This window comes from Dendropsophus ebraccatus, chromosome 13 (genome assembly GCF_027789765.1).
Source record: "Dendropsophus ebraccatus isolate aDenEbr1 chromosome 13, aDenEbr1.pat, whole genome shotgun sequence".
In the NCBI taxonomy this organism is placed as follows: domain Eukaryota; kingdom Metazoa; phylum Chordata; class Amphibia; order Anura; family Hylidae; genus Dendropsophus; species Dendropsophus ebraccatus.
The window spans coordinates 72720489-72734253 of NC_091466.1; the positions used below are offsets into that span (position 1 = coordinate 72720489).

At 45.7% G+C, this 13765-nt stretch overlaps 1 protein-coding gene across 5 annotated transcripts in view; it reads left to right on the forward strand.

Moving 5' to 3' along the window:
- PCNX1 (pecanex 1) overlaps positions 1-13765 on the forward strand; it is a 94425-nt gene that overhangs the window by 77431 nt on the left and 3229 nt on the right. For all 5 annotated transcript variants that reach the window (XM_069950329.1, XM_069950330.1, XM_069950332.1 and 2 more), the window contains 2 exons: positions 115-539; positions 10575-10715. In XM_069950329.1, coding sequence (XP_069806430.1) covers positions 115-539; positions 10575-10715 — 566 coding nt within the window. The remainder of the gene's footprint in view (positions 1-114; positions 540-10574; positions 10716-13765) is intronic.

Below are 13765 nucleotides of genomic sequence, written 5' to 3' on the forward strand. Positions count from 1 at the left end.
TTTTAGTTATTGAGATATACGATATATCACGTATGGTTTTGCAGTGGACATTGTAAATTGTATATCGCTCTCGGAAGAAGTTTGTATTTACACCTGGTCTCTTTCTCATTTTAGGAACCAGCCACAGTTCTCACTCCATGCAATCAAGCCTTGTCAGACATTCCCCCGCTCGTGGCTCTGTAGCCAGTCAATCATCTTATTGCTACAACAGCCGTCACTCATCCCTCCGGACGTCCAACACAGGATTTGTGCCTTGCAGGCGATCCTCTACCAGCCAGATCTCTCTCCGAAATCTCCCAACATCCATCCAGTCCCGTTTGTCCATGGCAAACCAAGCAGACCCCACCAGCCAGTCCGTAGTGATTGGCCTTCCTTCCTCTAGCAGCTCCAGCCAGAGTATACCTGCATGCAAGCGGCACACTTTAGTGGGGTTTTTGGGAACTGAAGGGGGAAATCTCATTGAAACGCAGTCATGTGGCAATTCTAGTCCAGCAACACACTCAAGAGCCAAAAAGGAAGACGTCATGTACAGAGTACAGGTTAGGACACTCTTGGTGTAGTATGTCTGCTGTATACAATACTCCCATATGTATATATATCGTGCTGCCTTCAGTGGTGGGAGCCTCCGGGTCTCCTGCCGGTCCAGAGGTAAGGAACATTGGCTCTCCAGCTGTTGCAAAACTACTACTCCCATCATGCCTGGACAGCCAAAGCGAAGCTTTGGCTGTCCAGGCATGATGGGAGTTGTAGTTTTGCAACAGCTGGAAGGCCAATATTCCCTCACCCTGTGCTGGTCCTTACACCAGAGTCTGGCACTTTTCTCTGGAATTATTTCCCTGACAATTTTTCTAGCATGGTACATTGTCTTAGCTATTCCAGGACTGCATGAATTTTTAACTAGAAGATGTTGGACATAATTATCATGGAGAAATACTATTGCCATAATAATTGTTTTTCTATAAAACTTGATGAGCCTTCTAATGAGCAGAACTGGCCTTGATCCACGCTGCGGGCGGCTGCTTCCAATGGCACATTACATGCTTCAGGGCTAGCTGCCATAAAGCAGTCTCCTACCCTATCCGTAAGAAGCGGCAGCAGCACAGGGCACTGTCGCGCTGCTCATTACGATGGATAGTTTTTCTATATAGCTGAAGTTACACTTAAAGTGTCAACCTCGTTTTATTTTTTTGCAGAAACCATTAGTCCAGGCGATTTTAAGAAACTTTGTAATTGGGCTTCTTAGGCAAATATGCCATTATCTGCATTCAAAAAGACTTTTCCCAGGTCCCCCCCCCCCTTCTCCTCTCTCTCAATCACTGCTCATTATCACAAAATCTCGACTCTTTTACATTAGTCGAGCCCTGTGTAACCTATGGAGAGGGGAGAAGCTTACATTTGATTGATAATGTGTTTTCCCTTAGTCCAACAGCGGCACAATTGGGGTTTATTGCCCCTGTGAGGCTTGGCAGGACAAAAGAATATTTAATAGTAAAATAACTTTAATAACATAACTGAGTTGGCCCCTCCTCCCTCGGGTATAAGAGGAGGCCGGCCCTCAACGCCCGTGAGTTAATTATAAAGACAACAAATATCAATATAACAAAGGGAGGGAGCGTTGTGCCGCTGTTGGACTAAGGGAAAACACATTATCAATCAAATGTAAGCTTCCCTTACGTCCACAGCGGCACAATTGGGGATTTAGCAAGTACATTAATCCCTAGGGTTGGGTAACTTAAAGGCCTGGCTAACAACTGTAGAGGAGAAGTCCATGGAGGATGCAGATCCCCCTATTCTGTAATTTTTAAAAAATGTTCTTGGAGTGGACCAAGACGCTGACTGACATATCTGTTCAAGCGGGATGAGAGCCTTCTCAGCCCACGATGTTGCCACTGCTCTAGTTGAGTGGGCCTTAGTGAACTCGGGTGGATCCTTCTCCTCCAGCTGATAACAGTAGTTGATGCACTCAGAAATCCACCTGGAGATTGAGGGTTTGGATGCTTTTAAACCCCTGTTTTGTCCAGAAAACAAAACAAACAGGTTCTCTGATTTCCTGAAATCCTGAGTCCTCAAGAGGTAGGTCCTTAGGCATCTTACCACATCCAGGCTCCCAAGTTCCGGATCTTCTGCAGTAAGTTCTGGGGCGAGAACTGGAATGGTTATTAGTTGGTTTAGGTTAGAGAATGTAGGACACTTGGGAGAAAACATCGGAAGAAATCTCATCAGGACCTTATCTTGTAAAAAGGTGGTGTATGGTTCCTTTGATGATAAGGCCTGCAACTCACCTACTCGCTTGGCCGAGGTTATGGCCAGTAAAAAGGTTGTTTTTAATGTCAACAATTTCAAAGAAATCTGAGAAATTGGTTCAAAGGGCTCCTTACTTAAGGATTTCAAAACTAAGGAGAGATCCCATGGGCTCGCTGGCCGGCATCTCCTAGGTCGGAGTCTGGAGACTGCTCTTATGAAGTCCTTTATCTCTGGAATCTGAAGAAGTCTCTGATGAAGGGAGGCTGATAAGGTGGCTAGTTGAACCTTAAGCGTGCTGGGTGATAGACCTTTATCAAAGCCGTCTTGCAAGAACTCCAAGATTTGGGGAACAGCTGGATTACTGGGGTCTACCTTCTGAGAGCAACACCAAGTGTGGAAGATTCTTCTGATCCTGGCATACGATTTATTAGTGGCCTCACTTCTTGAATGAGTAAGTGTATCCATGACCCTGGTAGAGAAGCCTTTGGCTTTCAATAGGGACTGGTTAGGTTCCAGGCAGTCAGATGTAGAGACCCCAGGTTCTGGCAGTGCTGCGTGCCCTGAGACACCAGGTTCTGCCAGGGTGGCAACCTCCAATAATCTCCCCGACTCATGGTCATTAACTGGGAGAACCACGACCTCTTTGGCCAGAATGGGATTATTGCGATGACCGGGACTTTGTCTTGTCTGATCTTGATTAGGACCTTTGGAATCATGGCTACTGGTGGGAATATATATGCTAGGTTGTAGTTCCAAGTGATGGACATCGCATCCACTATCTCTGGGTCGTCCTCCTGGTAAAGCGAGCAAAATCTCTGCAGCTTCGCGTTCTGGCGTGTCGCCATGAGATCTATCTCCGGTTGGCCCCATCTGGCTGTGATCTGGCTGAAAATCACCCGGTTCAGGGACCATTCCCCCGGAGTCGTCATATCCCGGCTTAGATGATCTGCCAGGACATTCAGAGTTCCCCTGATGTGGACTGCTGTGATGTTGGAGAGATTCTGTTCTGCCCAGCGTAGGATTTTCTCCACTTCGTGGAGGAGAGGTCTGGACCGGGTGCCACCCTGTTTTCTTAGGTAATATACAGAAGCAATGTTGTCTGTTCTTACCTTCACCGCTTGACCCTGAAGAAGTGGTGCGAAATGTCTGAGCGCATTGAATATGGCCCTTAACTCCAGCTCGTTGGAAGAGAGGGTTCTTTCTGATGAGGACCACCTGCCCTGCGCTGTCCTCTGAGCTAGATGGGCTCCCCAGCCGAGGCCGGATGCGTCTGTGGTCAAGACTACCCAGTCTAGTTCTTCTATGTCTGCTCCGTCTCTTATATTCGACCACCATCTTAGAGACTGCCTTATAGGCAGCGGAAGTCTGATCCTTCTGTCTAGGTCCATAGTTGATCTGTTCCACCGCTGTAGTACCTCCATCTGGAGAGCCCTCATGTGAAATAATGCCCAAGGCACAGCCTCCGCTGTAGATGTTAGAAGTCCCAAATACTTCATCAGGGTCCTCAGAGAGACCTGTCGGGGAGCTCTCAGAAAGCGGTATCCTTCTAGGATTCTTGTTTTCCTCTCTGGAGTGAGGAATAATTTCATCTCCTGGGTGTTTATGATAAACCCCAGGTAGGTCTTCTGGGTAGAGGGAGTCAAGTCTGATTTCTCCCAATTTACCAGCCAGCCTAGGTTGGAGAGGAGATCTAGAGTCTGAGAGACGTTCCGGCTGAGAAGGTCTTGGGATTTGGCCATCAACAGCCAATCGTCCAGATATGGGACGATTGTAATGCCCTGCAGCCTGAGGACCGCTACCACCGAAGCTATGACTTTTGTGAAAACAAATGGTGCCGACGAAATTCCGAAGGGGAGAACTTTGAACTGAAGATGTAACGTCCTCTTCCCCACCTGGACCGCTATGCGCAGGTACTTCCTGTGATCCTGAAAAATTGGAATATGGAAGTAAGCATCCTTTAGATCCAAGGATGCTAGAAAGTCTCCCCTGTTCAAGACGGATTTCACCGATTTTATTGTTTCCATACGGAATCTGTTTTTGGGCATGTAATGGTTGAGAAACCGTAGATCTATGATCAGTCTGTTTTCCCCTGAAGGTTTCGGGACGAGGAATACTGGAGAGTATACCCCCTGCCCTCTTTCCTCCATAGGAACCGGTTCTAATGCAGAATTCCTTATGAGGTCTAATATGGAGTCCTGCATTATTTTCTGTTTGTCTGGAGAAAGTCGCGATGAAATCACGAACCTTCCTGGTGGCAGTGGCTCTAAGGATAGGGCATATCCTCTCCTGATTATGTTTAGGACCCAATTGTCCCTGATCAACCTTTCCCAGGCTGGAAGGAAATAGGAGAGGCGGCCTCCGACCGGTAGACTGGCGTCAGAAGTCTTTCTTCCTAGGGGGAGACTTATTCCCCCTGGAAGTACCTCCTCGTCTGGAGTAACCGGACCCTCTTCCTCTTCCTCTGTATCGGTACTGTCTGCCCCTTGGAGGGGACCTGTCCCGATATCTTCGAAAGGAAGACTTCTTAGTAGTAGGCAAAGACTTGCCTTTACGATCTGAGAGTTCTTCCATTAAGGAGTCCAATTCTGGACCGAATAATTTGCCTGGAGAATACTGGATGTTGCATAAGTTAAATTTAGACGGGTTATCCGCCGACCATGGACGGAGCCATAAGGCTCTTCTAGCGGCAGTGGACAGCGCTATAGATCTGGCTGCTAATCTGGCCTGGTGAGTGGCTGAGTCCGCGACATATTGCATGGCTAGATTTACCTCCTTAAAGGAGTCAAGGATCTCATCACGGTTGACTCCTGAATCAATATCCTCTTGGATTTTCTGTAGCCATTTCCTGAGGGCTATTGAGACTTCATGATTAGCAATAGCAATTGCGCTTTGTCCAGCCGCAGTAGTGTAACTTCTTTTTAAAGTTGCCTCAATGCGGCGATCCATCGGATCTTTTAAGCTTGATCCGTCATCTCCTGGGACCAGTATGTTTCTTGACAACTTAGAGATGGCAACATCCACCTTGGGTGGTTCCATCCAGGAACAGGACTGTTCCTCATCAATGGGAAACAGGGCCCAGAATCTTTTACCTATGGCCGGGGCTTTGTCTGGTTTCTTCCATTCGGACTTTATTAGGTCCGAAATAAAGTCGTCCATCTTAAATGCTCTAGTCTCGCTAGAGGAAGCCTCAGACGGTTGTGTAACTGTCTGCACATATTTCACAAGTTTGGAGATCCTATCTGGATTAAAGAGAAATTTCTCTTTTTTCTTTTTCTCAGCTTCAGAATCCGAAGAATATACTTCGTCCAGGATCCTGTAGCCCTCCTCAGTCAGTGAAGGGGAAGCGCCCTCCTCCCTCCTGGGTCTTTTCCTAAGGAAAAGAGGGTTATCAGTACTATGAAGAGGGAAACCGTACCTCTGCAGGAGCCACACTACCTTGATTGAGTGAGGGAATCCCTGAGGTCATCCACTGAGGACTTCACTAAATCACTGACCCAAATCACAACGTCCTGGATGGAGGGTTCCTCCTTATCCTGGATCCTAGGTCTGCAAGCTAGGCAAGTAGTAAACTCGCTGTCATCAGGCAAGGGAATATCTGGAAAATTAATTGTAGTTTAGTATATAAACTATACTAGTAGAGGAAATAAACATACACACCACAATGCCTGCAAGTCAGGTGGTGTCTTTTAGCAGATGATTTTCCCCCTGCAGGCTCCATACTGAATCTAAGGGAAATAAAAATATGCCCCAGAGAGACAGAAGCTGGCTCCCAAGAGAGACAGCAAGACTGTGGTGTCTCTGAGCTCCTTTTAAATGGTAAACGGCGCCAAACCAATGGTCCGCCCACCCTCCGCCCTCCCCCCTCCACCCGCGCGCACAGAAACCCGGTCAGTCCTGCCGTGGACCAGAGCATCTCTGCTCTACAGCCACCCACATACCTGGTTGATCCTGCCTGACAGAACGGAGCACGGCTCCCAGACAGAGACCGGTGCCGCCGAAAGCGGAAGTGACGAAATGCGCGTCACTTCCGGTCGCGCGGTCCGTGGAACGCACTTGCGTTCCACCGCCGAACTGACCGATGCCCGCGCAGCAGGCTAAGGTAAGATTGGAGGGGGGTAAGGGTGAAGGGGGAGCGCGTCCTGCCTTGTCTCAGGACAAAAAATAACTCACGGGCGTTGAGGGCCGGCCTCCTCTTATACCTGAGGGAGGAGGGGCCAACTCAGTTATGTTATTAAAGTTATTTTACTATTAAATATTATTTTGTCCTGCCAAGCCTCACAGGGGCAATAAACCCCAATTGTGCCGCTGTGGACGTAAGGGAAGGGAGATTAGTCGCCAGCAGAGAACAAAGGATTACACAGCAGGACCTGTGTGAAAGCCGGTATTCAGAGGTCAGAGAGGTCAGTGCTGACTTCAGAGGAGATAGCCCGGTAATGTAGCTGTAAATTAACTTTTTTGTTGTCCGGTTTTGGTGCCTAATCTCCCTCCACCCCTCCCCTCTGTAGACAACCATGAAGACAGGGGGGAGAGCCTCAAACTGCTTTTTCATGATAAAAATGCATTTTTCTGCTAATAAACTCAATTACAAAGTTTCTTAAAGGGGTATTCCCCCCAAGAGCTAAAAAAATGAAATGCTCCCAAACCTAGCTGGCCTTACTCAACATGTCCCCCTGAGTATTTTGATATGTCTCCCATCTTTCTAGCTGCTGCCGTTCCTGAGTTACAAGTTTTTCTAAAAGCCGATCTATATCCAAGATAGGAAACTACATTTCCCATCATGCAATGCTTCTGCCTGATGATGGTGAAGTAGCAGAGCTGAGACAATGAAGGAGATGATGACAGTGTAGCAGAGCTGAGATGACGGTGTCGGCGTAGCAGAGCTGAGTTGGGGATGACGGCGTAGCAGAGCTGAGTTGGGGATGACGGCGTAGCAGAGCTGAGTTGGGGATGACGGCGTAGCAGAGCTGAGTTGGGGATGACGGCGTAGCAGAGCTGAGTTGGGGATGACGGCGTAGCAGAGCTGAGTTGGGGATGACGGCGTAGCAGAGCTGAGTTGGGGATGACGGCGTAGCAGAGCTGAGTTGGGGATGACGGCGTAGCAGAGCTGAGTTGGGGATGACGGCGTAGCAGAGCTGAGTTGGCGGTGACGGCGTAGCAGAGCTGCGTTGTCGGTGACGGCGTAGCAGAGCTGCGTTGTCGGTGACGGCGTAGCAGAGCTGCGTTGGCGCTGACGGCGTAGCAGAGCTGAGTTGGCGGTGACGGCGTAGCAGAGCTGAGTTGGCGGTGACGGCGTAGCAGAGCTGAGTTGGCGGTGACGGCGTAGCAGAGCTGAGTTGGCGGTGACGGCGTAGCAGAGCTGAGTTGGCGGTGACGGCGTAGCAGAGCTGAGTTGGCGGTGACGGCGTAGCAGAGCTGAGTTGGCGGTGACGGCGTAGCAGAGCTGAGTTGGCGGTGACGGCGTAGCAGAGCTGAGTTGGCGGTGACGGCGCGATTGTGGGGGGCGGAGCTTGCCGCGGGCGATTGAGGGATGCCACGGGTGATGGGGGGGCGGTCGTTTGTGGGGCGGGGGGCTGTGTGCTGTGGGTGAGTGCTGGACTGTGCTGCCGGGAGGCTCTGGACACAGGGTGAGCTCTGGGCTGGGGGTGACCGGGCGGCTGCTGTTAGAGAGGGATGCAGTCACAGCTGCGCTGATCACCGTCTCCCTCTGTAACAGCAGCCACCGCATCAGTGTTCCCAGTCACTTCACTGTGCTGGGACCGAGGACACGTGATGCCGACACGGAGGGTGGGGGCCAGGAGCAGGGAGCGTGTCGGTGTGGACTGAGGTCTGATGATTCTCTGCAATCCGTGGGGGTGAAGGCAGCTGGATAACAGCAAAACTGTGCAGAATCCATAATAACTGTATATTGGAAAGATGAAAAGCTACGGGTGGGCAGCGTATTAATGCAAAAATAATTTTGGGGGGAATACCCCTTTAAAATCACCTGTACTATTCTGCAAAAAAATTAAAGGACAGGTACACTTTAAGTGTTTTTTTTTTTTTGTATATTTTTGTAACCCTGTGACATTTTTCCTGTTAACAAGTGGAGAATTCCTGAAGTACATTACTACTGTAACTTAAATGTGTCTTTAAGAGGTTGTCCACGCTTAGAAAAACATGGCCGCTTTCTTCCAGAAACATCACCTCTACCTGTTCCTTAGTTCAGGTGCGGCATTTTTGCAGCTCAGTTCCATTGAAGTGAGCTGAATTTTAATGCCACACACAGCCTGAGGACAACAGTGGCGCTGTTTTAGAAAGAAAGTAGCTGTGTTTTTTTTTCTAATCCTAGATAACTCCTTTTAATTTTTAGTGTAATATCGATGGGACCCCTAAATATCTCTCCAACCTAACCAGAGTGTTAGTGCACTGTTAGTAGAGATGAGTGAATCTTGAGCATGCTTCTGTTCGTCCAAACCCGAACAAATTTGATTACAGGTGGCTGAAGAAGTTGTATGCGGCCATAGGGAGTCCTGGAAAACATGGATACAGCCTTAGGGCTGTATCCAACAACTTTAGCCACTGGAAATCAAATGCGGAGGGTGCAGCTATTAAAGTCTGTGATGACTTTTAAGGTCCTATTAGACGGGCCCGATCAATAATCTAAACGTTTGCTGATTTGCTAGATCAGTGCTTTTTTCTACCGGGTTCACGCTACATTTTTGCAATCCGTTTTTTTTTTCATCCTTCTTTGCAAAAAACGGATGCGTGTGTGTGCATCTGTTTTGATCAGTTTTTCCATTGAATTCCATTATAAAAAAGAAGGATCAAAACGGATAATTTTTTTTTAACTTGCACAAAAACGTGGTCAGTTTAATTTTTGTGTCCGTTTAAAAAAAAAAAAGATCCTTTTTTTTTTAAATTATAATGGAATTCAATGGAAAAACGTATCAAAGTGGATGCGCACACATGCATCTGTTTTTTCTATCAGTTTTTTTTTTTTTTTTTTTTTTTTTTTAAACGGATGAAATAAACGTAGTGTGAACCCAGCTTTACATGGCACAATTATCGTTTAGCAATGCTACCTGGACATTGTTAGGGATGTCCGTGCAGCCCTTGCCCTAAACTATTCATACATTACCTCTCCACACTCCTAGCTTTCTCCTGCCCTCTGCTTGCTTCTTGGCACTGCGCGCTGCAGTTTTTTCTAAGCTAACAGGGCCGCCCAGCCAATTAAAGGCAATGCGCGCTGGATGATTTTAGGCCTGGACTTAAAGTGTCACTGCCGTTAAATTTGTTTTTGCAGAAATCAATAGTACAGGCGATTTTAAGAAACCTTGTAATTGGGTTTATTAGGCAAATATGCCATTATCTGCATTTAAAAAGACTTTCCCCAGGCCCCCCCCCTCCCTCCTCTCTCTCATTCACTGCTCATTATCAGGAAATCTTGACTGTTTTACATCAGTCGTATCCTGTCTGTGCTATGGAGAGGGGAGGAGGGAGATTAGTCGGCAGCAGAGAACAAAGGATTACACAACAGGGAGCCGCTGAGAACCAGTATTCAGAGGTCAGAGAGGTCAGTGCTGATGTCAGAGGAGAGAGCCCGGTGATGTAGCTGTAAATTTAACTCTTTGTTGTCCTGTTTTGGTGCCTCATCTCTCCCCTCTCCATAGAGAACCATGAAGACGAGGGGAGAGCTTCAAACTGCTTTTTAATGAAAAAAAATGCATTTTTCAGGTAATAAACCCAATTACAAAGCTTCTTAAAATCGCCTGGACTATTGATTTCTGCAGAAAAAAATGACAGTGACACTTTAAAGAAACAATCAGCTGATGACCGTTTCATCGGCTGATCGTTGTCTATTGTGGTCCATTTACACAGAAAGATTATCTGCTAAAGATTTGAAGCCAAAGTCCGAAACAGGCTATACACAGAGAACAGGTCATAAAGGAAAGACTGAGATTTCTCCTCTTTTCAAATCCATTCCTGGCTTTGGCTTCAAATCTTTGGCAGATAATCTGTCAGATAATCTTTCCGTGATAATCGTCCTGCTTCAGCCGATTATTGCTCCATGTAATAGGGCCATTAGGTTAGTGGAGTATTGGCCACTTGCCTCCTCCAACCTCTGTATTTCTTAGGTTTGGTGTATATCTAGTTATCCGGGGATGCTGGATGCCACAGGCTGCATCTTTTACATCCATTGCCCCATAGGCTCTAATGGATGCATGGCACCGTCCCTATGAACCGTCCACCATATTTGCCATTTTTACTTTTAGAGCCACCGTTGTCTATTGCTTTTTCCAATTTACTGTTTACAAACGTAAAATTAACATCTCTGTTTTTACCCTTCCTAGATTGTGGATCCAAGCCAGGTGCTTGAAGGGGTTAATATATCCAAAAGAAAAGAGCTGCAATGGCCAGATGAGCTAGTGCGGCTAAAAGCCGGGAAAAACAGCTGGAAAGACTGGAGCCCTCAGGAAGGCATGGAAGGCCATGTAGGTTGCTGCAGTCATTGTGATTACTATTAATATCTCCAAGGGAGAAACGCTTATATATATACTTTTTTTTTTTCTTTTTGTCCTTATCCTCCATGACAAATTTACATTGTTCCATCTGTTGGGATATTTTAAATTAATAAAGTATTTTTTTTTCTTTTTTGTTTGTTGATGGTCGTCGCTAAGGACGCAAGTTTTTGCTCATCAAACACTTAATTCCTGTTCCACATATACTGGGTATCACTTATATCTGTCTCTGGTGGGACAGATTGTTGCACTGCTGCTTTAATAAACAGGGATTACTTCTACCTATGAGTTTTCCGTTTTTTTTATTTTTATTTTATCTATTGGTATGGTCCCATTATATTGTTTACAGGCTGCTAGAAATCTTGTATACACTAGAATGGCGGCATTGCGGCCCTCCAGCTGTTGCAAAACTACAATTCCCATCATGCCTGGACAGCCAAAGCTAAAGCTTTGGCTGTCCAGGCATGATGGGAATTGTAGTTTTGCAACAGCTGGAGGGTCATGATACCATCATTCTTGTGTATACAAGATTTAAACAGGTCAGACATTACTCTAGTCCCCTATTTTTAGGGTGCTCGTACACGTTGCGGGCTCTGCATGCAATAACTCTGCTTGCTCTGTACTTGCCATGAATGACCGGCAATTCTTGGTAAACTGCATAAAATTAAGTCCATTATTCCTCCAAATGTAAAATGCTCATTAAAAAATTAAATATTTTTGTTTTGCACCAAATTGTTGTAGAAGGACAATGAATTTCTTTAAAATATTTAAAAATTTTTTTTTTTTTCTTTTTGCATTCCAAGAAAAATCTATCAGCATTGACCCTGCCCCTTGTCTCTTGGTGTCACTTGAATGGGACCATCTGTACTTGTCAATCTCTACCTCTGGGTTTTGTCTGTTCCCCTCATCATACATCGTGTGACTGCGGTTGATGGTGGTCCATGTGTTCCTCCATGTCCCTCCGCCATTTCTGTTTCTGTCCGTCATATATACTAAAATCCTATGTCTTTGCTGGTCAAGGTTTTGTGTGTGTGTGTGTGTGTGTGTGTGTGTGTGTATGTACACATTTATGGTTGCCTGCCATTTTGCAGAAATCAATAGTACAGGCAAGTTTAAAAAAACTTTGTAATTGGGTTTATTAGGCAAATATGCCATTATCTGCATTCAAAAAGACTTTCCCCAGGTCCCCCCCCCCCTCCTCTCTCTCATTCACTGCTCATTATCAGGAAATCTCGACTCTTTTACATTAGTCGGGCCCTGTGTAATCTATGGAGAGGGGGGGGGGGGAGATTAGTCACCAGCAGAGAACAAAGGATTACACAGCGGGAGCTGTGTGAAAGCCAGTATTCAGAGGTCAGAGAGGTCAGTGATGACTTCAGAGGAGATAGCCCTGTGATGTAGCTATAAATTAACTCTTTGCTGTCCTGTTTTGGTGCCTCATCTCCCTCCACCCCTCCCCTCTCCATAGAAAACAATGAAGACCGGGGGAGAGCTTCAAACTGCTTTTTCATGATAAAAATGCATTTTTCTGCTAATAAACCCAATTGCAAAGTTTCTTAAAATCGTCTGTGCTATTGATTTCTGCAAAGAAATTTACACTTTAACACTGTATATGGGAACTTGGAATCATTATACATTGACTCTATAAGGCCTCATAGTTAACAAGTACCGATAAAGCACAGAGTTACTGCATGTGGATACAGCATTGTGTGTGGATACCCTTAGGGATGTATTCCCTTGGGGTTCTGCACCCTGGCAACACCACATGTAAATGGGAGAGTGCATATACCACCATTGCCCACAAAAGCATTAACAGTTATTAGTATTGCCAGGGTGCGGTAGTATTACGGCAGCTGTATTACACACCATCCGCCCTGTGCAAATACATCCTCCTCCTAAAGCCACACTTTGACCTCGGTCCCTATAATTTGCATAAACTTTTGACACCATTTTGGTTTCATAACTGCTATCTCCCAATTTAGGTTAGAAAAGGGAAAGTAAAGGCAATGTGTACATTGTGGATCTGCGTCTCCCTGTGAGGCACCCCATTACAGTGCCTGTTTTTGACTTTTTTTTTTCTTCCTTTTTTTTTTTTTAAATCCTATTATTAGTATTACATTTATTCCAGTATTTTATGTTATTTAAGGGGTACTCTTAAAAGTTTCAAATCAATTGGTGGCAGAAAGTTATACAGATGTACATTACTACTACTAAATAATCTTGGTGTCGCTGTCGTTATAACTTTCAAAGTCTAAATCAATCATCATGTGATATAAAGTGAGTTTGCAATTTACTTTCATTATTTATTCTTGTTCTCATGCTGTTAAAAAGCTATACTTACCAGAAATCCAGGTCCAGTCTCCTTAATGCTGCCATATAACAGCTATACTTACTGTATCCAGGTCCAGTCTCCTGAAGGCTTCTATATATCAGCTATACTTACTGTATCCAGGTCCAGTCTCCTGAAGGCAGCTATATAGCAGCTATACTTACCAGAAATCCAGGTCCAGTCTCCTGAATGCTGCTACATAACAGCTATACTTACTGTATCCAGCTCCAGTCTCCTGAAGGCAGCTATATAACAGCTATACTTACTGTATCCTGGTCCAGTCTCCTGAAGGCTGCTATATAACAGCTATACTTACTGTATCCAGCTCCAGTCTCCTGAAGGCAGCTATATAACAGCTATACTTACTGTATCCAGGTCCAGTCTCCTGAAGGCTGCTATATAACAGCTATACTTGCTGTATCCAGGCCCAGTCTCCTGAAGGCAGCTATATAACAGCTATACTTACTGTATCCAGGTCCAGTCGCCTGAAGGCAGCTATATACCAGCTATACTTACTGTATCCTGGTCCAGTCTCCTGAAGGCAGCTATATACCAGCTATACTTACTGTATCCAGGTCCAGTCTCCTTAAAATTTTTAGTTTTGGGTTTAACATGATAACTTAAAAAAATAATGTAAGAAAATTGCAAATATGCTTTATATCACATCTCCCATTGATTAAGGTTTCGACAGTGA